This window comes from Macaca nemestrina, chromosome 17 (assembly GCF_043159975.1).
Source record: "Macaca nemestrina isolate mMacNem1 chromosome 17, mMacNem.hap1, whole genome shotgun sequence".
Classification (NCBI taxonomy): domain Eukaryota; kingdom Metazoa; phylum Chordata; class Mammalia; order Primates; family Cercopithecidae; genus Macaca; species Macaca nemestrina.
In genome coordinates this window covers 49466055-49491470 of record NC_092141.1, presented here as the reverse complement: position 1 = coordinate 49491470, position 25416 = coordinate 49466055, and the positions used below count along the sequence as shown (strand labels likewise).

Genomic DNA, 25416 nt, shown 5'->3' with positions numbered 1-25416 from the left:
TAAAGTAATAATTTTAAACCAAAGCTTCATAGCAAGGAATTAGGACATATTAGGATAACTTTTGTCCCTGGGACTTCAATAATGTGCTATATTTGTAACAAACTCTTTATTTTAAAGGTTAAACAGCTACCACTGGTGAAACCATATTTGCGTTCAGTTCAGAACCATAACAACAAATCTGTGAATGAATCATTGAACAACCTCTTTATTACAGAAGAAGATTATCAGGTAAAACCTTTTGATTATTGCACATAATCTTAAGACTCATAAAGTTACATTTTCCCATTTTTCAAAAACGCCATTATCATTTAGGATTGTAAACAGTAGTTGCTTGCATTCCTAGGATCTAAATTTAGTAAGGTTTCAGGATTGATAAATCTTACTTCTAATTAAGTGCCAAGTTTTCAGAATTTTGCTCAGATCTTGTATAAGATACTGCTTTTGAAAAAAGATATGATTACTTTATCTCTAACATCTAGATTATAGGTAGAGTCAAAAATGTCTTTGATCACTTAACTAGTTCATAAAATTTATTTGATATTAACTATATTCACCATTTTTCTTTCCTACTGTTTTATTAGTATTTGTATAAACTTTATCTTACGAAGGATTTCGCATAAGCAAAAGTCAAGTAGAGTGAAGCTTTTTTTCTCTCTTGATTTTCTTTGAGGCTCCGTGCATGCAGATCTTACTGCTGCCATGCTGAGTTTTATCAGAAGTTTCTCTAGGGAATAAAATCTTGCCCTCCAGGCCAGGCGCGGTGGTTTACGCCTGTAATCCCAGCACTTTGGGAAGCCGAGGCGGGCAGATCATGATGTCAGGAGATCGAGACCATCCTGGCTAACACAATGAAACCCTGTCTCTACTAAAATACAAAAAAAATTAGCCGGGTGTGGTGGCACGTGCCTGTAATCCCAGCTACCTGGCAGGCTGAGGCAGGAGAATCGCTTGAATGCTAGAGGCAGGTTGCAGTGAGCCATGATTGTGTCACCACTGCACTCCAGCCTGGGCAACAGAGGGAGACTCCATCTCAAAAAAAAAAAAACAAAACTTGCCCTCCAAATTAGAAATCTCGTCAGTTTCATAGCCGTATGTTAGTCCTTGATACTGAAATATCTTGGAGAAAATGTTATCTTTAGGTAAGGTGAAAAAACACCTTTTGATGCTTGAATCTAGGTGTCATACTACATGTTACCATCTAAGGGGCTCATTGATCGAGGACGGAATATAATGTTAAACAAAATACTGATCTGGCATTTGGATGGCTTTTTTTTTTTAAGGCTCTGCGAACATCAATAGATGCTTATGACAACTTTGACAATATCTCGCTTGCTCAGCGTTTGGAAAAACATGAACTCATTGAGTTCAGGAGAATTGCTGCTTATCTCTTCAAAGGCAACAATCGCTGGAAACAGAGTGTAGAGCTGTGCAAGAAAGACAGCCTTTACAAGGTTGATAAAGTTGCGGGGCGGGGGCTGTTAAACCAGGCCTAAAATGATGTTACAAGTGATTATTTCTATAAATAAAAGGATTGGTTTTGTGAATATGAGAACTGACTTTAAGGCAATTTAAGTTAATGGATTTCTTGATTCTAGGGGCTCTCTTATGTTAAGGTCAAACTTGTTTGGGGGGAAAAAAAGGCCTTTAGCTTATCTGTTCTTTGAAAATTTTAATTTAAATGATACAACTAGGAGGCTTTTTTCCCCCTTGCAAAACCAGATTTATATTGGAAAGGTTCCATTGTTTTTCTTGGTTTACTAGTTTAGTATGTTGGGTCTAATGTTTTTTGACTTTCACTATTTTCTTTGAATAGGATGCAATGCAGTATGCTTCTGAATCTAAAGATACTGAGTTGGCTGAAGAACTCCTGCAGTGGTTTTTGCAGGAAGAAAAAAGAGAGTGCTTTGGAGCTTGTCTGTTTACCTGTTACGATCTTTTAAGGCCAGATGTTGTCCTAGAAACTGCATGGAGGCACAATATCATGGATTTTGCCATGCCCTATTTCATCCAGGTCATGAAGGAATACTTGACAAAGGTAATGTTCTAAGTGTATTCAGAAGTAGTTTTCTTGCAGACATGTAAAATTCTACATGCACATTAATTTTTTTAATTTTTTTTATTTAGTAGAAGTCAGTCATTTAGTCGATCATAAAATATTCCTGTTATTTTGAAAAATTTTTAATAGCTGATAAATGACACTGTTTGGAAGGGGAACTCAAATGTAGCTGTTTACCCTCAGTGTATTTATGATTGTGAAAATAATCTATATTTTGTTTTTTTATTTTAAAAACTATTCGATAAATTTTATTTCAAAGTCGCATTTTTCTCAAACTCAGTTCTTGTAACTCAAATAATCATAACTACTATTGTAGATTCCCTTTTATTTGGTTGGCTCCTGACTTTAGTGATGTCTATGCCTGTTTCCCCTGGGGAAGCTGCATGTATATTCTTAACATCCTTTTAATCTTCACAATTTTTTTTGATAGTTTAACCCCTGATTTAAAAATATCATAGGAGGTGAACACATAAACAAGCTGGGGGTCTAATTGCCTTGTAAAATTCACTGTTCATCTTAGTGTCCCTTTTTGATGTAAGAATTTACTCACTCTGTCTTCAGCAGTTACTAGCTTTCTCTCTCTAGAACATTTTTAAATGGTTTTAGAGGATCCTTTTTGTCAAAGCAAAAAACATGATTAAAATCAGAGTCTCCCAACTGATTCCTTCAGCCTGCCTGAGTTAAGGCGGGGGTAGGGGGAGTGGGAGCACTACCAACAACCCCTACTACACTGAATTTTTCCTCAGGATATCATTTAATTAGATACCATTGTGTCTGTTTCAAGTTTTTAAAGAATTAACATTTTCTGTATTCAATGTAAGAAAAAACATGTTGCCTTGTCTTAGCCAACATGTTTTAGCCATAGATGAGAATAGCTTCTTAAACATAATGCCAACTTGTGAGACCTGTCTCTAAGCTGCTGTTAACCTAAGTGCTGTAAATTTTACTAGTGATTAAGCTGCTTTCTTTCATACTGTAGCATAAATTCTTCTGCAGTAAGCTTTGAAGTTACAGAAAAATCTAAATTTTGCTTCCAGTATGCCCTTTATTTTCACTTCTCTCATACCTTTTTAGTGGTTAGATGTTTCTTCCCTAAACCTTTGTTGCTGATTCTACCTTTTTATGCTCAATATGGAATTTGATTTTTTTTCTAAGCTGCACCTTCTGAATTCCTTTGCAGGTTGATGCAATAAAGGAAAAGGTGAAAGTTGATTCTTTTCCATCTTTAAGTCTGGAGAACTAAGTCTAAGGAATTTGCATGATTTTTTTCCTTCCTTTTCTACACTGCTGCTGCTGCTTTTTCCCCCCAATAAATTTTCACTAAAGCCTCTGCAAGTCCCTTGAAACATAACTTTAATAGAACTGTAGGACATTAGTAGACGTTTGCTACTAATCGGCTAATAGGCTTTAGGAAGGGCAGGAGGCTAATCAGTAGTTGGTTCACAGTCTCTCTTAAATATATTATGAAAAACTGAGTATGGTGAGTTTCCATATTAATTCCAAAGTAACAGGAAATTTCTCTTCCCTGTCAGGGTATCTGGACCCTAATAGGACTATCATAATACTTGAAGTAAATTAAAACAGCCTCTGGTTTTACTTTGTGAGCTTGCCTGACAGTTGTTGAATTTATATATGTATATACATGCCCTAAAAGGCTTTTTGGGGTTTTTTTTTTTTTGGTATTGAAGGACTGTGATCCAGTTTCTGATCTCTTGATTCTTACTAATTTTTTGCTGAAAGTAGATACAAGAGATACTAGCTGCTTCCGAAGAGACTTTCCTCATGTTTCTCCAGGTGTCCAGTTCTTATGGTGCTAGTCCATTTTTAAGAGGAATCAAAACCTTTTTAATCACGAGAGCCAAGCTTGCTATAATTGTTGCTAAGCAACATGAATTACTTTTAACAAAGTATTAACTTCTACTTTCTGTAATAAGGCCATACCACTGAAGCTACCTAAAATTTGCTCTCCTATTTATCAGTTGGCTTGTCCAAGGAGGTCAAATTCAGGCACCTTTTGGTTGCTGCTTCCTTCATTGGCTTGTCTCCATCCCAATATGAATGAAACAAACTTACGTCTGTTATCAAATTGTGGTTAGAAAAGGGTGGGAAGGTAAAGGAGAGTTGAAACAAATTGAAAATAATTTGGGTGGGGGACAATGCCTTGGGATTATGTTGAACCAAACTGGAGTCACCACTGGAACTTAGGGCAAACCTGAGTAAAATGCATTGTGTGTGAGACCCTTCAGCAGCTAGTAAGCAAGGCAGTTAGAAAGCGTGTGTGTGAAAAACAGGTAATTGAACTGCAGTGTTATGCATTGTTTTAAATGGAGCATGTACAACAGTCATTGCAATTACATCATACTATTTTTGAAACTCTTATAGCATTGCTGTGGGCTGTGTGTGTTTCTTGAGAGCCTGTATAGCAAGTCATCTTCAGATCTCACTTCTTGCTTCAGTACTTTTGCCTTTTTTTCATGCACACATACACCAAAATAACTGACTGCATGTTACTTTTCCTCTGCAGCATATTGCAGTCTTTGTGGAAAAGCCTTTTACATTTTAGTGAATTTTCAGTAGTACAGATGGAACTGAATTCATTGACATGCTTACCTGTAATTTTTCTTTTTAAATCCAAGGATCAGAAACTTTTGTTACAGCTCTTAACAAAAGCTTGTGTTCTTAAAAGCCTTCTATGCTTTTTTTTTTTTTTTTTTTTTTTTTTTGAGCAATCTAAATTGGATCAGTGGAAACAAAAATTGAAAGTCCCTGTGCCAGAGGCTGTCCCATCATATAGAAGAATCAGAATTTTTTGCTTAGCTTGATGCTATTCCTTCAGAATTCTTCCCCCTATACCCAGAGTTCCTATGTGTATGCCAGGGCATTGTGATATTGCCAGCTCTTCTAAGTCTTCCATGTGCTTCTCTAATAGGACTTCTGTGTTCAACATCTGATTCAGACCTTAACTTTTAAACACATGTTCACTTCAGATTCTTTTCCTCGAAAGTCAGGAAATGTATTATGCAGTGGTGGCTTTTTGGTTGTTTCATTTTTCTTCTTAGAAGTTACTAATGTACAGACATCCGTGTATTTTTCTTTATAACTTCTATAGCTCATTCTTGAATACTGGTTAGTTAGCAAAACCCCATCTGACCCTTGATGGCACAGAGCTGTGCTTTAAGTTCTATAAATGTAATAATTTTTGTTCTAAGTGTGGATGCCAAAAAATGGGCATTTCATCTGGTACTTATACTACATAATAGTCTTTAATTTGGTATTAGGGTAATTTGTAACACATCATTTAGACTATAAAATAGGATAATAGTGTATAGAAGTAAACTAATCCATCTTCCTAGGCTAGAAAAACCACATTTCATCTGAAGGAGCCTACTTAGGCTTACTTTTCTCAAACTTTCAGTTCCCTAACAAATTAAGATGGATTAGACTCATATTCGTGGTATTTAATATGAAACAATTAAATGTAAAACAGTGCCCTAACCTTAATGGCCTATGCAAAGACTGAAAGATACTTTTTTAATAGTTTCAAATAGAAATGAGGTGCTGCCTGAATCTTTTTAGGACCTGGATTTTACAAACTTTTCCACTGAAGTTTTTTTTTTCTGAAGTGATTTTTCACAATTTGCCTTTTTGAAGAACATGCGGTGAACATTCAGAAAGTGTTCCCCCCTGCACTTTGGTCCCCCTATCTCATCCAGCACATTTATGACCTTGAAAACCACCAGTAATAGATAACATTGAGGTTTGAAATTTAGTTTTACTTAGCTATAATGATAGACCAAGTATAAGGCTTTGGTTGAGAGACCAGCTTTTAAATATTGAAAGACAAATATAGTGTAAAAGGCAATGGAATTTGTATAGTGAAGGAGATTCTCTAGTCCCAGTGTTGTAATGTCACTTCTCTCTATTTCATTACAGAATTACAGAAACAAATCATGTTAGGCCTGGAAGAAACTGCAGATCATTTTGTTCAACCTTCTCATTATATAGAGAAGGAAATTTGAGGGCCAGTGCAATGATTTGCCAAGGTCACACAACTAGTCAGTGGAAGGATCTAGGCATTCTAATTCCTTTTTTTCACTAATACATTTGGACTGCTCTACAGAATTACTTCTGATACTATCCACTTTGAAGAGTAGTTAGCATATAGTAGCCATTTACTTTTGGCTTAATTAAAAGCGAACATTTTTGGGACAAGATCAGGCTTTACTGATTACTTCTTAGATAACAGAGCACACACAGTATTAAACATGCAGCCTTTCTTTATACAAAAAGATTGAATATGGAGCCACTTGAATCTTAAACTTCAGTCTGCAGCTATAACCAATATCATCAGAAGCTATACACAACTGGCAAAAAAACAGCTTATTGTGCACAAGTACTTGTCCAGTCACTAGGCTCATTTAACTTTTTTGAATACCATTTCCTCTGGGGAGGGAAGTATTGCCAGACCATGAGTTCATTATTACCTCTGATCAGTTTTAAACTTCATTTGAAAAGTGGTTCCTTCTCGTTTTCTCCCTCCCTCAGGCTGCATCCTAGCATGCCCAGTTTTAGTCTGGCGTGAGCTTTTATGGCATTTATAAATCCCTCCTTCCTGAGGGTTTATAATGACAGTGCTGAAAACCACCTGGACTGAAGTATGAACATTGCCATTGAATTTAAGGGGGCCTGAGAATGTTCTTTCTAGTCTGTTTTATTTTGACAGAATTTAACATACTAAGGCTTTTCCACTTTCTGCCATAAACCTAGGTTTATAATACTTTTGGGGTGCTAATTAACATGATGTGTTTTTCTCCAGGTGGATAAATTAGATGCTTCAGAATCACTGAGAAAAGAAGAAGAACAAGCTACAGAGACACAACCCATTGTTTATGGTAATCTCTCTCTGTAACCTCAAAAAATTCATTAGATAAGTATTTAATTATTTAGAGACTGTGCCTCAAAATAGAATACAACAAGCTTCTAAAGTGCAGAAGGCTTGCTAAGAAATACTGCTTTCTATAATTTTTTTTTCTGAGAAGTCGTAAAGCAGGTGTTGATATTATTCACTAAAATAATCCTAAATACAAGAAAACTCAAAAACAGTCATTTAAGATCATAACATGAATCTTTCCTATCATCTGGTCCCTCATTCATTACCTGCTCATAAATTAGTGAAAAAGAAATACTGATGAATTCCATTTTCAAAAGAGCAAAAGATGAGAGAATATGCCCAGGCTGTCTTTAGTATGCTTTACATAAAGAATACATCCTCATTTTAAATTCTAACTGGGGCAGATAACTGGGTAGTTTCCATTTGAGAACTTTCCAGAGAGATAGGATCTTCAAACTCTCAAGTGAATATTTAAGACAGTTTCATGTCTTCTTAAACCTACATGTCTGAATTACTGCCCCTTTCCATTTCATAGTTGGTGAACAGATTCATTTGAACAATCACTTTGAAGAGTATAGGTAGAAGCACAGTAACCAGGTGAGGGAACATAAAAATATGACCATTATGGCTGGGCGTGGTGGCTCACGCCTGTAATCCCAGCACTTTGGAAGGTTGAGGCAGGCAGATCACAAGGTCAGGAGATCGAGACCATCCTGGCTAACACGGTGAAACCCCGTTTCTACTAAAAATACAAAAGATTAGCCAGGCGTGGTGGCACATGCCTATAGTCCCAGCTACTTGGGAGGCTGAGGCAGGAGAATTGCTTGAACCTGGGAGGCAAAGGCTGCAGTGAGCTGAAATGGCACCACTGCACTCCAGCCTGGGCGACAGAGTGTGACTCAGTCTCAAAAAATAATAATAAAATAAAATAAATAAAATTGGTTTCCAAAATTAATTTGTTTGCTAAATACAGCTTTGGTTGTTAACCACAAAAAGCAAAGACATGAAGTCCTTTGTGTAGGAGAAATCTTGATCTAGGTTTACACTGTAGTGGGAGGTTAAGAATATTTGTTTTGTAGGGGTAGAGAGGTGTTACTTGCTTTCCATCTCTAAGCCAAGTTCTCTACAGGTCATGTTTTCTGTATATGACCAACAACGATTTAAACTTTGTAAGAAAGAATGTCAACATAGTATTTGATAGAGGGTGTATGTTCTAATGTATTTCACACCTAAAGAATGTCTGAATGTGTCTTTTTTTCCGCCCCCCCAAGACAGCGTCTTGCTCTGTCACCCAGGCTGGAGTGCAGTGGCGTTATCTCGGCTCACTGCAACCTCCTGGGTTCAAGTGATTCTCCTGCCTCAGCGTGCTGAGTAGCTGGGATTATAGGCGCACACCACCACGTCCAGCTAATTTTTTTTGTATTTTTAGTAGAGACGGGGTTTCACCTATTGGCCAGACTGGTGTCGAACTCCTGACCTCATGATCCACCCTCCTCTGCCTCCCAAAGTGCTAGGATTACAGGCATGAGCCACTGCGCCTGGCCCAAATGTGTCTTAGTTTTAATTGCTGTCTCTAAATTAGTACTGGATCATCTATAAATGAATTTGGTTTCATTGCCATTTAGACATGTTTAAATCAGAAATTTACCTGTAAAAGTTATGTTAATAACATGTCATTTAGGCCAAGCATGGTGGCTTACACCTATAATCCCAGCACTTTGGGAGGGCAAGGTGGGCTAATCACTTGAGCAGCCTGGCCAACGTGGCAAAACCCCGTCTCTACTAAAAATGCAAAAATTAGCTGGACATGGTGGCACACACCCGTAATCCCAGCTACTCGGGAGGCTGAGGCACGAGAATCACTTGAACCCAGGAGGCAGAGGTTGCAGTGAGCCGAGATTGCACAACTGCACTCCAGCCTGGGCAACACAGCAAGATTCTGTCTTTGAAAAAAAAAAAAAAAAAGTCTTTTTAAAAACTAAGTTTTCTTGTGCTAATTTTATTGTGTCATTTAGTGTAATATGCATGTAGGTATGTGTCAAGTATACAGTGTCAGGCATATTGTGTTCAGTCATAAGCAGTTCTGGCCTTTGGCCCTGCACTATTTGTTGGCTTTTTAGGTAGGAACCTTCTTAGAGTAAGACTGTCCTCCCAAAATTGTAGCAATCAAATGTGCCCCCCATACACAACTCATTCGAGGGTGAGATTATGTTGCTAGAGTGGAGGAGATTGGGGTGTTCTAAATGCTAACAGTCTGTCCTGCCTCCTCACCCTGCCCCTGCTCCTTTTCATTTTCTTCTACTTTAGGTCAGCCCCAGTTGATGCTGACAGCAGGACCCAGTGTTGCCGTCCCTCCCCAGGCACCTTTTGGTTATGGTTATACCGCACCACCGTATGGACAGCCACAGCCTGGCTTTGGGTACAGCATGTGAGATGAAAAGCTGATCCTGTAGTCACCTATTTTCGTACTGAAACATCGTCTCTGCCCACTTCTCTGTTTATAATGGGGGAAACAGGCAACGTGTTCTTGTAACCTTTATTTCATGAAGGACTCCTTTTTGTTTCTAACTATAAACTTGGATCACCTATGTTAAAACCTTATTTCACATTCCACATCATTTTAGAATTTATTTTCGAAGGGGAATAGTTTCAATGTTTTATTCACTTGGGCTTTTTTTCTTCCCCCTCATTCTTTAAAGAACTGCTTAATATTTAATCTGTTGTGAAGAATCTGATTTGCACTCTGTAGTGTTTAAAGAAACAAAGAAACTCTAATATTGAATCTCTTAAATTTAGTGTATGTAAACAGCTTACAAATATGTATTGTCTAAATGCATTTAAATCTGTTTTATTCAAAGAAAAGCTAAAGCAAAAATACTGGCATATGACCATGCAAGACTGTCAATGCCAACAAAGACAACACTAATCAGCACATCCTACACTGGATTGCAGTGCTTTCCAGATTATTTGAAAAATGTTACAGACAACTTGCCTGATTTTTAAATGAGCATAAAAGGCCCTCTAACCTATGCAGGTTTCCCCATTATGCATATAGAAAATGCTAGTATGTTTTGCTCACTTCATATGTAACAGGTGCCCTTATGTTGTGCTGTATCCTGTGCTTTTTCTGTGGGACCATTCCATTCAGGAGCAAAGAGCACCATGATTCCAATCTTGTGTGTGTTTACTAACCCTTCCCTGAGGTTTGTGTATGTTGGATATTGTGGTGTTTTAGATCACTGAGTGTACAGAAGAGAGAAATTCAAACAAAATATTGCTGTTATTCAGTTTTGTTTGTGGAATTTGAAATTACTCAAGTTTAAAATAAATTACTGGACTGTGGAAAAACAGATTTGAAGTTTTAATTAAATACCACTCAAACCAAAAGAACTTAATTAAATACCACTCAAACCAAAAGAACAGTAGTTTTTGTAGTTTTATATTGGATACTGAGGCATTACAGGGAGGCATGAAAGGAAGAGGAATGAGGATTGAGACATGTGAAGACATTATGCATTTTATCAATGTGCATTCCTGTATTTCAGTAAGGTACATGCAGTAGTCTAAAGAACCAGAGTCATTACTCTAGTGGCTTACATTTACTGTCTCCAACATTTTAGCCAAGTGACACTTGAGGTTTTTATCTAGGCATTTCACTTAAATGAACAAATCACGGCTGTTATATTAACTTGAAATAAAATATATTTAAACATGTAGTTAACATGCGCTTTCTCATCATGAATTATAAAGGTGCCCAAATTATGGGTATCTTAAGTTGATTTTTTTTGAAAAATTGGTTGTGTGAATCCAGCTCTTGCTTATGGCTGAGAATGTTCCTAAAGTTCATTTCACTATCCCTTAATCCTCAATAGCTACACATAGCCCCTCGCCTAGTGTTGCACTGCTTTACAACTCTTAGGCAAATTACCTACTATAAGCTCCACAGAAGAGTTTTTTAAAACTTAAAATCCCTGTCCCACCAGCTGTGGTGACTCACGCCTTTAATCCCAGCACTTTGGGAGGTTGAGGCAGGCAGATTGCTTGAGGCCAGGAGTTCGAGACGAGCCTGACCAACATGGTGAAACTCCATCTCTACTAAAAATAAAATACCAGCCAGGCATGCTCTACTAAAAATAAAAAATCAGCCAGGTGTGAAGGTACACGCCTGTAAGATCCCAGCTACTACTCAGGAGGCTGAGGCATGAGAATCACTTGAACCTGGGAGGCAAAGGTTGTAGTGAGCCGAGATCACATCATTGCACTCCAGCCTGGGTGACAGAACGAGACTCTTGTCTCAAAAAATAAAAAAACCTATTTAGTTTCATCCAGGACATTAAGTGAAAGTGTTTAATGTGAGTGCAGGTCAGTGAAGAATACATTGGTGCCCCTGCTTTGATATGTGGGAGGTGCCATCAGTTTTCTCCACCACTGCTTTTGTACCATCAGTGCAAATAACAGAGAAAAAAAAAGTAATAGTATTATGAAAAGATTTTTGACTCTGTGGAGACCCCATGGGTTCTGCAGAGTATACTTTGAAGACTATAAGATTATGAGTTCTATAAAATACTAAGTACAGATGAATTAGAAAACAAGCATATATCCACAATTACCAGAATTTTCATAATGTTCCTTTTAGTAGATATGCCATCACTGATCAGTTACTTAGCCACTCCATGCCATCCTGTTGGGAATGCCACTATCTTTGAATTTGGAGCCATCAGTCTATCTGAGGCAAACCTCAGACATTACCTGAGCCAGAATCATGCACTTAGCACTGAGTTCAACTCAGTCCTAACGTTGCATTTTGTTGCATCACTTCTGGAGCCAGTAAACATTCTGTTTAGAAATAGTTGCTATTGTGGCATCATTCACAGTTGCAATTTTTCTCCTGTGCTGTCGCATGCCTGTGCGAAGTGTATGAAATGAATCAAATATTAGAACTTTCAAGACTGTCTTTAGTGTTCTGCCCACAATATTCCACCAATGACCTTAGACCTTGAGATTGTGCTATAATGCTGCTTATATTGCAGTTAACCATAGAGAGGTACAGCCACTTATAATGGGCCTATTATCAAAATTCTCCCTGGTATCAGTACCGTTCTTGGGGATACACTGATTTTAGAAATTACTGTCAGTATCCTCCTAAAAGAAGGCTTTAAAGAAAAATAGTTTCTAACAAGATGACTATCAGGAAGCTCTGTGGCTTGGGGAGTTGGGACCCTCTGCCTCATATTCTAGGTAACTGGTATAACAGTAATTATTAGGATTGTATCAAGTATATCTAAAGATTAACAGGTTAAAAAGGCACCCTTAACTGTCTAGTTCTTTAAGTTCTAGGAAAAAAAAAAACTAGCAGGGATGACAAACTACATTCACTTTACAGTTACCATAAATTCTTACTCGGGCCCACCCATTTCCATCTGTAAGGTCGATAAGGTTACTCCACACGTTTCATTGGCTTCACTGTTACAAGAAAGGGGGGAAATGAGAACCTTTAATAGGCTGTGATTTAGAACCACTGCTGATAACCTTTGGCCAGTGTAGGTCAGGGAAGGTGAATATGAAACACTGCACAGCAGGTTGTATCAATGCTATCAAACCTCAACCTTTAGACAAAAATTCAAACAGGTTATAAACCATGGGACTCCATTGAGGATGGCCGTATCTATTAATAAAGTAGGCTATCAGTCACCCAAAAAGTGACAGCAGGGGAACAAACTGCAGCTTGCCTCTAGTGGGAATACCCTTGAACCTCGACCTCCAGGGGGACATAGTCTCAGGGAAGGGCTACCAACACACAAAGGGACCTAACCATGTATAGGGGAATGCTGTTTCCTCCCTTTTAATCCAATTGTATTGACCTGTTTCTCTCATCTTAAATATTTGTTTCAGCCTCTCACTTGAACCACCAAGACCATTTAACCAACTACTCTTTTTAAGCCCAAGATGACAACTGCCAACCATAGAACATGGGAATAGGTTTTATTTTCATCTTAAGAACATTTAAATTGGGTGAAGAAATTCAGCTTTTGTTAGAATCTGACAGGCTTCAAACACCTGTGATGGAAGGGTTACTGTCATATCAAAGTCCACCTAGTAAAGTTTTAGGTGGCCAGTGACTTTGTCAATTAGGTCTGCTGGTCCTGGCCCAATCCCTAGGACAGTTTGAGAGCCTGGTGCAATCTGAGTACGTCCAGCATCTTGAATTAAACTTACAGTCAATCCCAGCATTTTCGCATGGGCCAATAATGCAATCAGGGTTTCTTCATCAGGAGCTTTGACCACCACCTTGGGCTGGCCACAGTATTCCCATTGCTTGAGCATTTCAGGATTTCTTCTTTGAATCTGCTTGTAGGCTGAAACAGCAGCATGAGAGCACTGGGCAGCCACTTTCCCTTTTCCCATCTTTAAGTCATTTCGAACCACAAGAATCATCTTGTACTCCCCACTCTCTCCCAAGATGCTTGCTTCACTTTCAGTATCTGTGTGTGTCTTGCTAGTCTTGCTTTTGGGGAGCATCCCAAAGCGTACTCGGAGGCTCCAGCCCAGACACACGCCACAAGCAACTCCAATAGCCAAGCCGAGTGCACTGGGATGAGCCAAATATTCCATAACCAAGGATTTGGAGGGCATCTTAAGGGAAAGGAAAACAGTTATCACTATCCGGCAGTAACAACTTACAGAGGTATAGGCTTATCAGAGAAACATTTTGACTATACACTTAATGAGGTCATCCAGAAAAAAAGGCAAAACACATCTTGGATCTTATGCCTGTGCCCTGTTTCCAACACCCCCTTGCCCACCACCAGTGTACTAGAAAAGATTCAAGCATCCACATGAAACAGTTTAGGTCATTTTGAAACTTGATGTAAACAAAGTTGCATAAAGTTCAAAAACTCTATTCCTCAGTCTTCCCTTAGTCTTGTGGAGATGTTCTGTTTTACCAAGATGCCTAAGATTTAAAGAAACCAAAAATAACTCACCCCTTTCCTGGAATATAGTGCTAATCTGTGTTTTCACAATGCTCTGGGTTCTCAATGGAGATGGTATCAAATAAGTTACCCTCAGAAGAACCTCACTGTCACATTAATGGGCCTGGAGTGAGATGCTGAAATTTACTAAGCCTGAGCAAGGATGCTAAAAATCTTACAAAAGGAAAAGTTGTCCCATTGGACATTAGTGCAGCTGAAAAACTTAATAGATGAGAACTCAACATCATTTTACATAAGAACACAAAATATTTTTTGCATAGTTTTACTATGTATAGGTGCTCCTCAATTTCCCATGGGGTTATAGCCCAATTAATTGAAAATATCGTAAGCCAAAAATGCATTTAATACACCTACAGAACATCATGACTTAGCCTAGCCTACCTTAAATGTGCTCAGAACACTTACATAAGCCTACAGTTGGACAAAAGTCATCTAACACAAGACTATGTTATAATAGTGTTGAATATCTCCTGTAATTTATTGAATACTGTACTGAAAGTGGAAAACAGAATGGTTGTATGGGTACTCACCATTAATGTACACAGCTGAAAGCACAGTGGTCCTGAAAAATGTTTGAAGCACTGAAATGAATTAATTGCTGGATGATGGGGATGTAACAGGGTCCTCAATTTCTCTCTCCTGATGAACATCGAGAATAGGTGGTAGAAGGCATTGGGACATCAACACTAGTTGACGGTTTAGCAAGCATAGTGTTGTTCTTCAGGAAGACACCAAGTTTTGACTGTACAGCTTGTTTCTTTTCATTATATATTTCTCTGTAGCAAGCAAGAGCATCCTGTATCTGCCTGTCAACTGTGGCGAATCTCTCGTAATTTGACGTCCATTTCTTCTAACATCTGTAGGCCGCTGCTGATAGCAGCAAATGCCTCTGCCAGTTTCTTTGCTGTGAACTTTCTAGTTGCCATGGGTATAACTTCTTCCACTGCCTCAACTCCTTTACTTCTTTCTTCCTCCAGTGCAATCAGCTCCTTATTGCAAAGATCTTCAGCCACAATTATCCCATGCAGCTGTTCCTTAAAAGCTATGGCACCTTCATTACCAGCACGTGTTGCCTCACCACTGATCTTTACATTGTGAAAATTATGACGCCTTTTGAAGCGCTGGAACCATCCATGACTTGCTTTAAATATTTATGTATATGTAGGATCATTGGCACGGTCTTTTAGCATATTAAAAAGACTTCTTGCCTTAGCCTGGATCATCAGTAGGCTGAGTGGTATGCGCTTCTGTACCTGGTCTTCCATCCACATAACAAGTAATTTTTCCGTATCATCAATCGGTCCAGCCCTTTTCTTTGTGATGACAGTGGATTTAACTGATGCTGACGATTTCGCTGCATCACTGATTCGCTTCTTATCCTTTAAGATGGTTGAAATCGTGGATTGCGAAAGTCCTAACTCACATGCAATGGCCATTACTGGCTTGCCACCTTCATGCTGGGCAATTATCTTGAGTTTCGTTTCAAGAGTAATTGCCTTCCTCTTCTTTATCTCACCAGAAACAGGAGACACTGATGGACATTTTGTAGACAGGATGGAATGTGAAAACACAGAACACAATATCCAAAAAAGCTGACAACACAGTACACAGTAGAGGATGGGTTGTTCACTCCCGTGATCACATGGGTGACTGGGAGCTGTGGCTCGCTGCCACTGCCCAGCATCACAAGAGTGTACTGTACCACATTATCACTAGGCCAGGAAAAGATCAAAATGCAAAACCTTAAGTACAGTTTCTACTGAATGGGTATCGCTTTCACACCATCCTAAAGTCGAAAATTCTTAAGTCGGAGACTGTCCATACTGAATTTTCCAGAAGTGTAACCATCATAAAACAAAGGAATGTCATTCTTTATTATTTTAGAAAATGCTGCTACTTCGGCAAAGCTGTTCATAATATTTGAGTCACCAATAAAACACTTGCATCAGTCTACAAATGAGGCTGCTGGATTCACAGTGCTTCTATGTAGAGGTGCAAGCAACTATCAGTTTCTTTTTCTAGTGGACTATTATCTAAGCATTTATAAACATGGGGCCACTATATTTGTAATGAACTGTATTTGTAATGTAAAGTGGTGCCCTTGGAATTGTGCAGTGCATGCATGACTGACACGGCATAGATGACAGCCCTCGAAGTACTTATAAATTTCCTTTATGTTCTTTAAAGTGAGGGCATTATATTAACATTCTTTCCACTAATTTTAACATAAAAGGGGTTATTGTCTTTGGTGGGGCAGAAATTCGTTTGAGGTGGGGTCAAGAGACAGAGCAAAAAGAAAAAGCAATTGATATAAGGTGACAAAGAAAAGCAATTTTTTTTTTCTCCTAAGAAGAAAGGATGAGCATATTTAAATGTTAATGGGATGGAGCCAGAAGGCAGGCAGGTAAATGCTCAAGATAGAGAAAGCCTTTATAAAGGGATTTGGCCTTGGAAAGGAAAAAGGACACCTTTTCCAATTTGAGTTTTAAATCAGGTAGGTCCATGGATTTGAAGGCAGGAAAGTATTCTCCCGGAGGGAAGGTGCTCAGACAGAAGTTCAAATGGAGTAGAGAAGAGAAAGGCTGAAATAAAAGGTGTGGCAAAATATGGCAGGATTGCAGAGGAATACTGAAAGCATGGTTAAGATAAATGATGACTTTTTAACAGCAACATACTATTTGTGATTTTCTCCAGTAGTACTTAGAAGCCAAAAGACTAATAATCACTTCCTTCAAACATACAAACTAACTCCATCCACACTCATCCTTTGCTCTCCCCTCCTACTGGAATGGTAGTTGGATGTATCTGAGTTTAAATTATGCCAGGAGCAAGCCCCAAGACACAATGGTACAAGGGAATTTAGGATGAGGGTAAGTAAGAATGTTTGACATGATAGACCATGCAACCTGTGTTATTACATTTTTCTCTTTTGGCCTACCTGATAAAAAGCAACCTGTATTATCAAAGACTGATTTACGGACAACAAAGTGATGGATGCTATTTATCTAGACATGCTGTTGAAGAACAGGCGTGATGAAAGTAAGCTGGAAAGACTTAGAGCGATGCATGGGGTTTTGATTTTGGAGATGAATGATTACAAAGAGATACAAAGCCCAGAGCATAGCTATAGGAATGGGTATCTGAAATAGAAGTGTGACTACTTTCTACTTTCTCAATTCTTTTAGTTTTATGATATACTGCTTCCCTTCCACAAATACTGATTGACTTTGTTCTAGGGTCTAAGGGATACAGGAGTGCACAAAGCAGAAAAAGTCCATTCCTTAATGAAGCTTACACTTTAGCAATAGTTTTGAAATGGTCCAATCCCAATTTTGAATTTCTTTCATTCTGTTTTAAAACTGTGGTTTTTGTTTGTTTTTGAGACAGAGTCTTGCTGTCGCCCAGGCTAGAGTGCAGTGGCGCAATCTCAGCTCATTGCCAGCTGCGCCTCCCAGGTTCACGCCATTATCCTGCCTCAGCCTCCCAAGTAGCTGGGACTACAGGCGCCCGCCACCACACCCAGCTAATTTTAATTTTTTTTTGTACTTTTAGTAGAGACGGGGTTTCACCATGTCAGCCAGGATGGTCTCAATCTCCTGACCTCGTGATCCGCCCGCCTCAGCCTCCCAAAGTGCTGGGATTACAGGCGTGAGCCACCGGGCCTGGCCAAAACTTTGCTTTTATAGCTCAAAATTTCCACAATACTTTGACATGTATTGTGTTATTTGTTCCACTGAGAAGTGAGGATTACTGCCATATCAAAAATGAAGAAATTCAGACCAAGAGAAGTTAAGTTCAATAAAACAAATGTTTACTGGCTATCTATGTGCCAGCCATGCACCTTGTTAAGCTGAGGATATAGTGATGAATACGGGCCACTGTCAGCTGTTCACAGATGAGTAGTGAAGACAAATACTTCCAAGACTGGTAAATGTTACAAAAAGGTGTTCGATAGTCCCATCAGGGGTGAGATGGGAGGCAGTGACATCATCAGACATTAGATTCTCATAAGAAGTACACAACTGAGATCTCTCACATGGGCAGTTCACAACAGGGTTCACACTCACATGAGAATCTAATGCTGTCGCTAATCAGATGGAACTCAGGAGGTAATGTGAACAATGAGGAGCGGCTGCAAATACAGATAAAACTTCACTCACTTGCCCACCGCTCACCTCCTGCTGTGCGGCCCAGTTCCTAACAGGCCACAGGGATGCCTGTTCTAAAAGATACCTGCCTTCAATGTAAAGAATGAACTAGAAGTTGGCAATAGATACAGGGAGATCATTTCAGAGGCTGCTATAATGTAGTAATAGTTAACATTTATTAAGTGTTTTGCTACACACTGGCTAAACACTCTATAGCAATTGTCTTCTTTAATGCACCCAACAGCACTTCAAGGTAAACAGAGCTGGTCATGGACTTACTATAGTTTCGCTTAAGCTTTCTGACTTTACAATGGTTCGAAAGCAATACATATTCAGTAGAAACTTCACCCATACAAACATTCTGTTTTTCACCTTCAGTACAGTATTTAACGAATTACATGAAATATTCAACATTTGTAGACCTTATGTTAGATGATTGTGCCCTATTGTACGCTAATAATTTAAGTGTTCTGAGCATGTTTAAGGTAGGTTAGGCTAAACTACCATGTTTGGTAGGTTTGGTGTATTACATTTATTTCCAACGTATATTTCGTTTTCTAAGAGACAGGGTTTCACTCTTTTGTCCAAGCTGGAATACAGTGAAGTGATCATAGCTCACTGCAGCCTCAAACTCCTGAGCTCAAGCAATCCTCCCACTTCAACCTCCCCAGTACCTGGGACTACAAGCACATACCAGCACACCCTGCTAATTAAAAAAAAAATTTTTTTTTAAGAGACAGGGTTTCATTATGTTGCCCAAGCTGGTCTCGAACTCTTGGCCTCATATGATCCTCCCACCTCAGCCTCCCATGTAGCTGGGTTTACAGGCATGAGCCATTGTGCCTGGCTCTCAATTTATGGTACTTTCAATTTATGATGGGTTTATCAGGATATAACCCCACCCTAAGTTGAGGAACATCTATATATATAATTATGATCCCCATTTTTCAGATGTAGAAAAATGAGGTACACAAGTTATAGCTTGCCTAGCTCATGAGTGGTCGCCTTAATACAGAGCCCTTGTTTTTTCTTTTTGAGACAGAGTCTTGTTCTTGTTGCCCAAGCTGGAGTGCAATGGCACCATCTCGGCTCACTACAACCTCCGCCTCCCGGGTTCAAGCGATTCTCCTGCCTCAGCCTCCCAAATAGCTGGGATTACAGACACCCGCCACCACGCTCAGTTAATTGTTTGTATTTTTAGTAGAGATGGGGTTTCACCATGTTGGCCAGGCTGGTCTCAAACTCCTGATCTCAGGAGATCCACCCACCTCGGCCTCCCAAAGTGCTGGGATTACAGGTGTGAGCCACCGTGCCCTGCAGAGCCCTTGTTCTTTTTTTTTTTCTTTTTTTGGAGATGGAGTCTCGCTCTGTTGCCAGGCTGGAGTGCAGTGGTGCAATCTTGGTTCACTGCAACCTTCGCCTCTGGGGTTCAAGCGATTCTCCTGCCTCAGCCTCCCAAGTAGCTGAGAACTCAGGTGCGTGCCACTAGGCCCGGCTAATTTTTGTATTTTTAGTAGAGATGGGGTTTCACCATGTTGGCCAGGCTAGTCTTGAGCTCCTGACCTCAGATGATCCACCCACCTCGACCTCCCAAAGTGCTGGGATTACAGGCGTGAGCCACCATGCCCTGCCGAGCCCTTGTTCTTAACATTACTATATCAGGCCTCTCCCAGCAGTCTAGATGAGATGATGGTCATTTAGACAACAGTAGTGAGAATGAGAAAGAAAAAAGTGTCTAAGGTACACCAGTCTGATTTAGTGACTGACTGAAGTCTGGTGATAAAAGAAAGGGAGAAGTTAATGACACTTAGATGTGAACAAATAGAGAATTTTGGTGAAATACCAGGTTTGAATGGAAAAGATATTGAATTAGTTTTGCTCCGAACAAAAGACATCTCAGAGATATCTAGAAAGAAGAATTAAAAAAAGATGTATCAGCTTAAAGGGCCTAGGATACATCAGTTTAAAGTCAGAAAGGTCTGGGCTGGAAATATAGATTGGAGAGACCTTACCATATAATTGAAATTACTGAAGAGATGGAAGAATATGAGGCCACTGGACAAATATGTAGAATGAAGAAAGGACTAAAACATAATCCTGAGGAAATAAACATTAGAAATCAAAGGAGACTGACATGGCATGACCAACAGTAGGAGGGTCACATAGGGTAAACTGTAGAGCACCTAGTTTCAGTGCTCTTCCACTCAAGTGCCTAAATATGGTGACAGGGCTGCACAGACATAGTACTTACGGTTCCAGTGCCTGCACAGCCCTCACCTCACAAAACAGAGAGAATTCTTTCTTTTTTTTTGAGACGGCATCTCACTTCGTCACCCAGGCTAGAGTGCAGTGGCGCCATCTCAGCTCACTGCAACCTCTGCCTCTGGGTTCAAGCAATTCTCCTGCCTCAGCCTCCCAAGTAGATGGGATTACAGGCGCCCGCGACCACACCTGGCTAATTTTTGTATTTTTAGTAGAGACAGGGTTTCATCATGTTGGCCAGGCTGGTCTCAAACTCCTGACCTCAAGTGACCCGCCTGCCTCAGCCTCTCAAAGTGGTAGGATTACAGGCATGAGCCACCACGCCTGGCCAAGTTTCTATTTGATGCTTAGATATCAGCAGGACTTTTCTTTGATAATCTAACAACCAGACTCCAAACTGAACAAATATTCAATTATTTCTAAAAAGGTATAGTAACCTCTATGTCAACAATTAAGATTCTCTGCAATAATTTCTAGGTTGCAAAGCAACCAAATATCCTATACACAGATTCAGGTACTGTCTAGAGAAGGAACTGCTCTATATAGAAAAGCTATTATGTGTTAGATAACACACTAAATCCTTTATATCCATTACCTCATTTATTGTTGCTATGAACACATAAAAAGGAAGATATATTGGCCGGGCGCGGTGGCTCATGCCTGTAATCCCAGCACTTTGGGAGGCCGAGGTGGGCAGATCACAAGGTCAGGAGAGCGAGACCATCCTGGCTAACAGGGTGAAACCCCGTCTCTACTAAAAATACAAAAAATTATCCGGGCGTGGTGGCAGGTGCCTGTAGTCCCAGCTACTTGGGAGGCTGAGGCAGGAGAATGGCATGAACCTGGGAGGCGGAGCTTGCAGTGAGCCAAGATCCTACCACTGCACTCCAGCCTGGGTGACAGAGCAAGACTCCATCTCAAAAAAAAAAAAAAAAAAAAAAAAAAGGAAGATATATTAGCCTCATTTTAAAGATGAGAAATATGAGGATCAAACAGAGAAGTTGCCTTTTTCTTTCTTTTTTTTTTTTTAAGAGAAGGGGTCTCCCTCTGTCACCCAGGCTAGAGTTCAGGGGCATGATGAGTGAGTTCAGAGGCTCACTACAGCCTCAAACTCCTGGGCTCAAGCAATTCTCCCACCTCAGCCTTCCAAGTAGCTGGGACTACAGGCGCATGCCGCCACACCCTCCTAATTTTTTAAAAAAATTTTATTTTTGTATGGACTTGGTCTGCTATGTTGCCCAGGCTGGTCTGGAACTCCTGGCCTCAAGGAGTTGCTTGAGGTCGAGGCAGCAGCATCTCTTGAGTCCAGTTCTAAACCAATCTGGGCAACATAGTGAGACCTCATCTTTACAAAAAATTTAAATGATTAGCCAGATGTGGTGGCACATGCCCATACTCTCAACTACTCAGGGGATAAGGTGGGAGGACGCCTCAGGCTGGAAAGTGGAAGTTGCAGTGAGCCATGATCGTGCCACTGCACCCCAAGCTGGGCAACAAAGCAAGACCCCATCTCCAAAAAAATAAAAAGTAAAAAAAATACACGAATAAGATAAAAAACAGAGAACAGTCAGTGAAAGATCCAAAAGTTAACAAGTGTATTTATTGTTTATGTCCCATATCTCAATGGCATGTCTAATCATAAAAATGCTAAAATTAACACAGATTTTTGTTCTTTAGGATGTTCTAATCTCATATTACTCTGATCAGATTATCATCGAACTCCTCTAAAAGAACATGTCTGTCTCTTTTTCTGTATACTTACTACAAGCGTATCAATAAGCTCAGTGCCTGAGACTAAGGTAAAACAAATAACCATTCGTGGTCTCATAAATAATTCTGGGCAATGAGAGCAGAACAAAATAAGTACATCCTATGAAATCCTCCTCTTGGTGCCTTCTAATTCCCCTGCCTCAGTAAACCCATTTCAGTAGTGCTGTTGATCCCATTACCTCCTCCTGTACCATGCTCCACCTGATAATCTTTTTTTTAAGACACAGGGTCTCACTACGTGGCCCAGGCTGTTCTCAAACTCCTGGACTCAAGCAATCCTCCTGTATCAGCCTCCCAAAGTGTTGGGATTACAGGCGTGAGCCACTGCGCCAGTCTGCAGTTTACAACCTAAAAAAAACAAATAAACAAACAAATCTTTCCCAAATCTTCTCTGACCCTTAAGCCACTGTCTCACTTTCCCTGCACAGCATATTCCCTGAGTCTAGTACAGTGTCTGGGGTATGTTAGTAAGGACTAATACCTCTCTAGGCAATCTCTTTGTGTGATAAGCGGGGTAATTATTCTTTTTTTTTGTCTGAGACGAAGTCTCTCTCTCTGTCGCCCAGGCTGGAGAGCAATGAAGCGATCTCAGCTCACTGCAACCTCCGCCTCCCGAGTTCAAGTGATTCACCCGCCTCAGCCTCCCGAGTAGCTGGGATTAAATGCACGCGCCACCACGCCTGGCTAATTTTTGTATTTTTAGTATAGATGGGTTTTCGCCATGTTGGCCAGGATGGTCTCGAACTCCTGATCTCAGGTGACCCGCCCACATCAGCCTCCCAAACTGCTGAGATTACAGGCGTGAGCCACCGCGCCCGGCCCCAAATTTTCGACTATATTCTTAGAAACCTTTTCTTTCCAAGCAGAGCTCGACAGCTCGAAACGCTGGGCATATTCTTAAGTGCCCAGTTGAGGGTGTGAGGCCTGCTCGCCATTTTATCAATTTCAGAGAGACAGCATCGATACTGCCTACATGGAGGCTTTGCTGGGAACTAGAAATTCTGAGTCCTGCCCTCCCCAGCAGTCCGCTCCTTTCTTCCCAAGGACGGTTCGCAGAACAGGAACAGAGGGCTCAGCGGCCCCTGGGCGGAAGACAGTTTTTAAAGGAGAAAATGAAGAAGGTAGGTAATGAAATGAAGTGAAGAGAAACGTTCCTGCTGGAGAAAGAATTAATAATGATATTGGTTTCCTTCGCCCTGTAAGGAGCCAACCAACCTACCCACAGTACCTCTTTTCCTCACTCGCGCCTTCACTTCTGGAGAGCGAACACGTTTCTATCGCTTGAGCTACCTCTTCCGGGGTTCCTGGGTAACAAGTTCCGGATCAAGAATCGCAAAGCGAGCAGTCATTCTTCCTCTTGCTACACCCACTGGGTCCGCACTAAGAGCCGAACTGAAATCCCGCGAGGATCAACCGAGCTCGACGAAAGCAGGGAGGAACGTTTCCCTTCTGGAGGCGGTCTCCGGGGGCAAAGGGACCGGACCGGAAGTGACGTGAGCGGGTTCCGGTTGGCCGGAGCCCAGCGGCGGGTGTGAGAGTCGGTCAGGAGCAGCTTCCAGGATCCTGAGATCCGGAGAAGCCGGGGTCGGAGCGGGTAGGTAAACTAACTCAGGGAATTGGGGACCGAAGCCTGAGGCTGTCCTCAGAGCTTGGCGTCTTCCGGAACTCTCCTACTTAGGCATTGCAGATCTGGGGCACCGTGATTCCGACTTCCAGCAGTGTTTTAGGACGCTGCTGACATGATGTCTCACCCTGGCGGTAGCCAGGTTATTTGGGACACCCCCTCATGGCTGGTCACCCGGACATTGAACCCAGACACAGGACTCCCGGCTGTTCGTTCTCCTCTCCGCGGACTTGGAAGCCTTGCTAGGCTTCTTTAGAGAACATCTTAGTCCCGGGATGTCCAGGACCTTGGAGTAAGTGGAGAAGGTCTTCCCTGCTGATGACTGAGCTGTTTCTCAGGATCTGTCAGTTTGGTTTTTGCTCTCCCGAACCTCTAGCGCATGATGCTAGATGTATTCGCTTCTAAACGAAATCCAGGCGTGCAAGTGCCATCTAAAGCGCTGGTGGTACAGGGTAGCCAAGGGAATGGGCCTTCGCTCCGCAGAGCCCGGGGAGAGGAACTTCTCATTTTCACTGCTTTCATGAAAAAGAGTTGTCTGCCTTTCCAAACCCCTGGTCCCCGACCCCTATATTTTATTACAGTGGAGGTATTTGCAGTAAAACGTGAAGGTCGACTTAATCTCTAAAATTCCAGAAACCATATGTGGCCCTGTGTCACACTGCTAGATTACTAATAACCTCCAGAAGATTTTACACAATCATCTTTTATTTACCTGCAACTCCATGTAAAAATCTAATAATACACGTAGACTGGCCACTGTTGACGTATTTTGGCAGCATCGCTCCTTGTCCTAATGTTAACGTCTTTCATTTCTACTTTGGGGCTTGTCAGAGATTTTTGTGGACAGATTGCATTGATCATTTGAAGAAGCTTGTACAAGTGTTTCTAGTGTTGTCATGATAGAGAATTTAATATTCTAATTGCTACTACCTACTAATTGTATTGTCATTGGTTCTGATATTAGTTGTGTGTTGTTAGCATAAATGATGAAAGGAAGAAACTTATTTACTAGGCATCATTGTATGCATTGTAGCTTATGTTTTTACTGTGGAAGAGGGATGGTGGTACTGAGACAAATGTGACTGATTTGTGTAGGTATGAAGTGACTCTCTCAAGTAGAAATTTTTTATTTTACTACTTTGCCTACATTATCTTAAAGCACTGAAGGTTGCTTTTTTCTTTTGAGGGATATATCCTACTTGATTACAATTGATTAATACAGTTTAATTTCTGTGAGTCACATTCCAGAAGAAAATATACATAGAACCATGTTTTGATGCCTTTTACCAGTTTACCTATAACTAGTTTAATCAGTTTGTCAGTTTACATATTTTTCTTATTTTGAGTTTGAAAATTTGTTCACGCTTGGCTTTGAAACAAGGTGACGAAATTTGAGATATGGAATTACGATAGTTAGATGTATCATTAGTTTAACATTCGATAAATTTGCTTCTTGATTATATAACTGCCAAATCTGATCTTATATTCTTTATGTTCAATTGAAGGACTGACTATCCAGTTTTTCTCCCTTTTCCAATTTCTTGCTTTTGGCTTGAATCACCACTTTTTAGGATTTTGGTGACTGTTAAACTTTAAATCAGAAGATCTGGATTGAAGTCTGGGCTCCAACATTTGTTAATGGCTAATAAGTTACCTAACATTCTGAGCTGGTC

The 25416-nt window shown here is 40.3% G+C and overlaps 3 protein-coding genes across 8 annotated transcripts in view; 2 read left to right on the top strand and 1 right to left on the bottom strand.

The window, feature by feature from the left end:
- LOC105476842 (clathrin heavy chain) overlaps positions 1-10297 on the top strand; it is a 75045-nt gene extending 64748 nt beyond the window's left edge. Inside the window, exons 28-33 of one of the 2 annotated variants that reach the window (XM_011733101.3) lie at positions 118-228; positions 1281-1451; positions 1814-2035; positions 3237-3257; positions 6873-6948; positions 9255-10297. In XM_011733101.3, the coding sequence (XP_011731403.1) occupies positions 118-228; positions 1281-1451; positions 1814-2035; positions 3237-3257; positions 6873-6948; positions 9255-9379 (726 nt within the window). In that variant the 3' untranslated portion in view covers positions 9380-10297. The remainder of the gene's footprint in view (positions 1-117; positions 229-1280; positions 1452-1813; positions 2036-3236; positions 3258-6872; positions 6949-9254) is intronic. The other variant, XM_011733102.3, reaches the window with a different exon arrangement.
- Positions 10298-12912: 2615 nt separating this feature from the next.
- LOC105476844 (peptidyl-tRNA hydrolase 2) lies at positions 12913-23562 on the bottom strand. 3 transcript variants are annotated; one of them, XM_011733107.2, is made up of 2 exons: positions 23339-23562; positions 12913-13580 (listed from the first exon to the last, which is right to left on the bottom strand). In XM_011733107.2, exon 2 carries the CDS (start codon positions 13578-13580, stop codon positions 13041-13043), a length of 540 nt encoding a protein of 179 aa, XP_011731409.1. In that variant the 5' UTR covers positions 23339-23562; the 3' UTR covers positions 12913-13040. The 3 variants fall into 3 exon arrangements, with proteins under 3 accessions (XP_011731409.1, XP_011731408.1, XP_011731407.2); XM_011733106.2 differs by having other exon boundaries at positions 23348-23562; XM_011733105.3 differs by lacking the exon at positions 23339-23562 and adding an exon at positions 14470-19346.
- Positions 23563-23578: 16 nt separating this feature from the next.
- LOC105476843 (vacuole membrane protein 1) overlaps positions 23579-25416 on the top strand; it is a 142157-nt gene continuing 140319 nt past the window's right edge. Inside the window, exon 1 of one of the 3 annotated variants that reach the window (XM_011733104.3) lies at positions 23579-23713. The gene's annotated coding sequence lies outside the window, so the exon portion shown is untranslated. Of the gene's footprint in view, positions 24036-25416 lie in introns of all 3 variants that reach the window. The other 2 variants (XM_071082843.1, XM_011733103.3) reach the window with 2 other exon arrangements.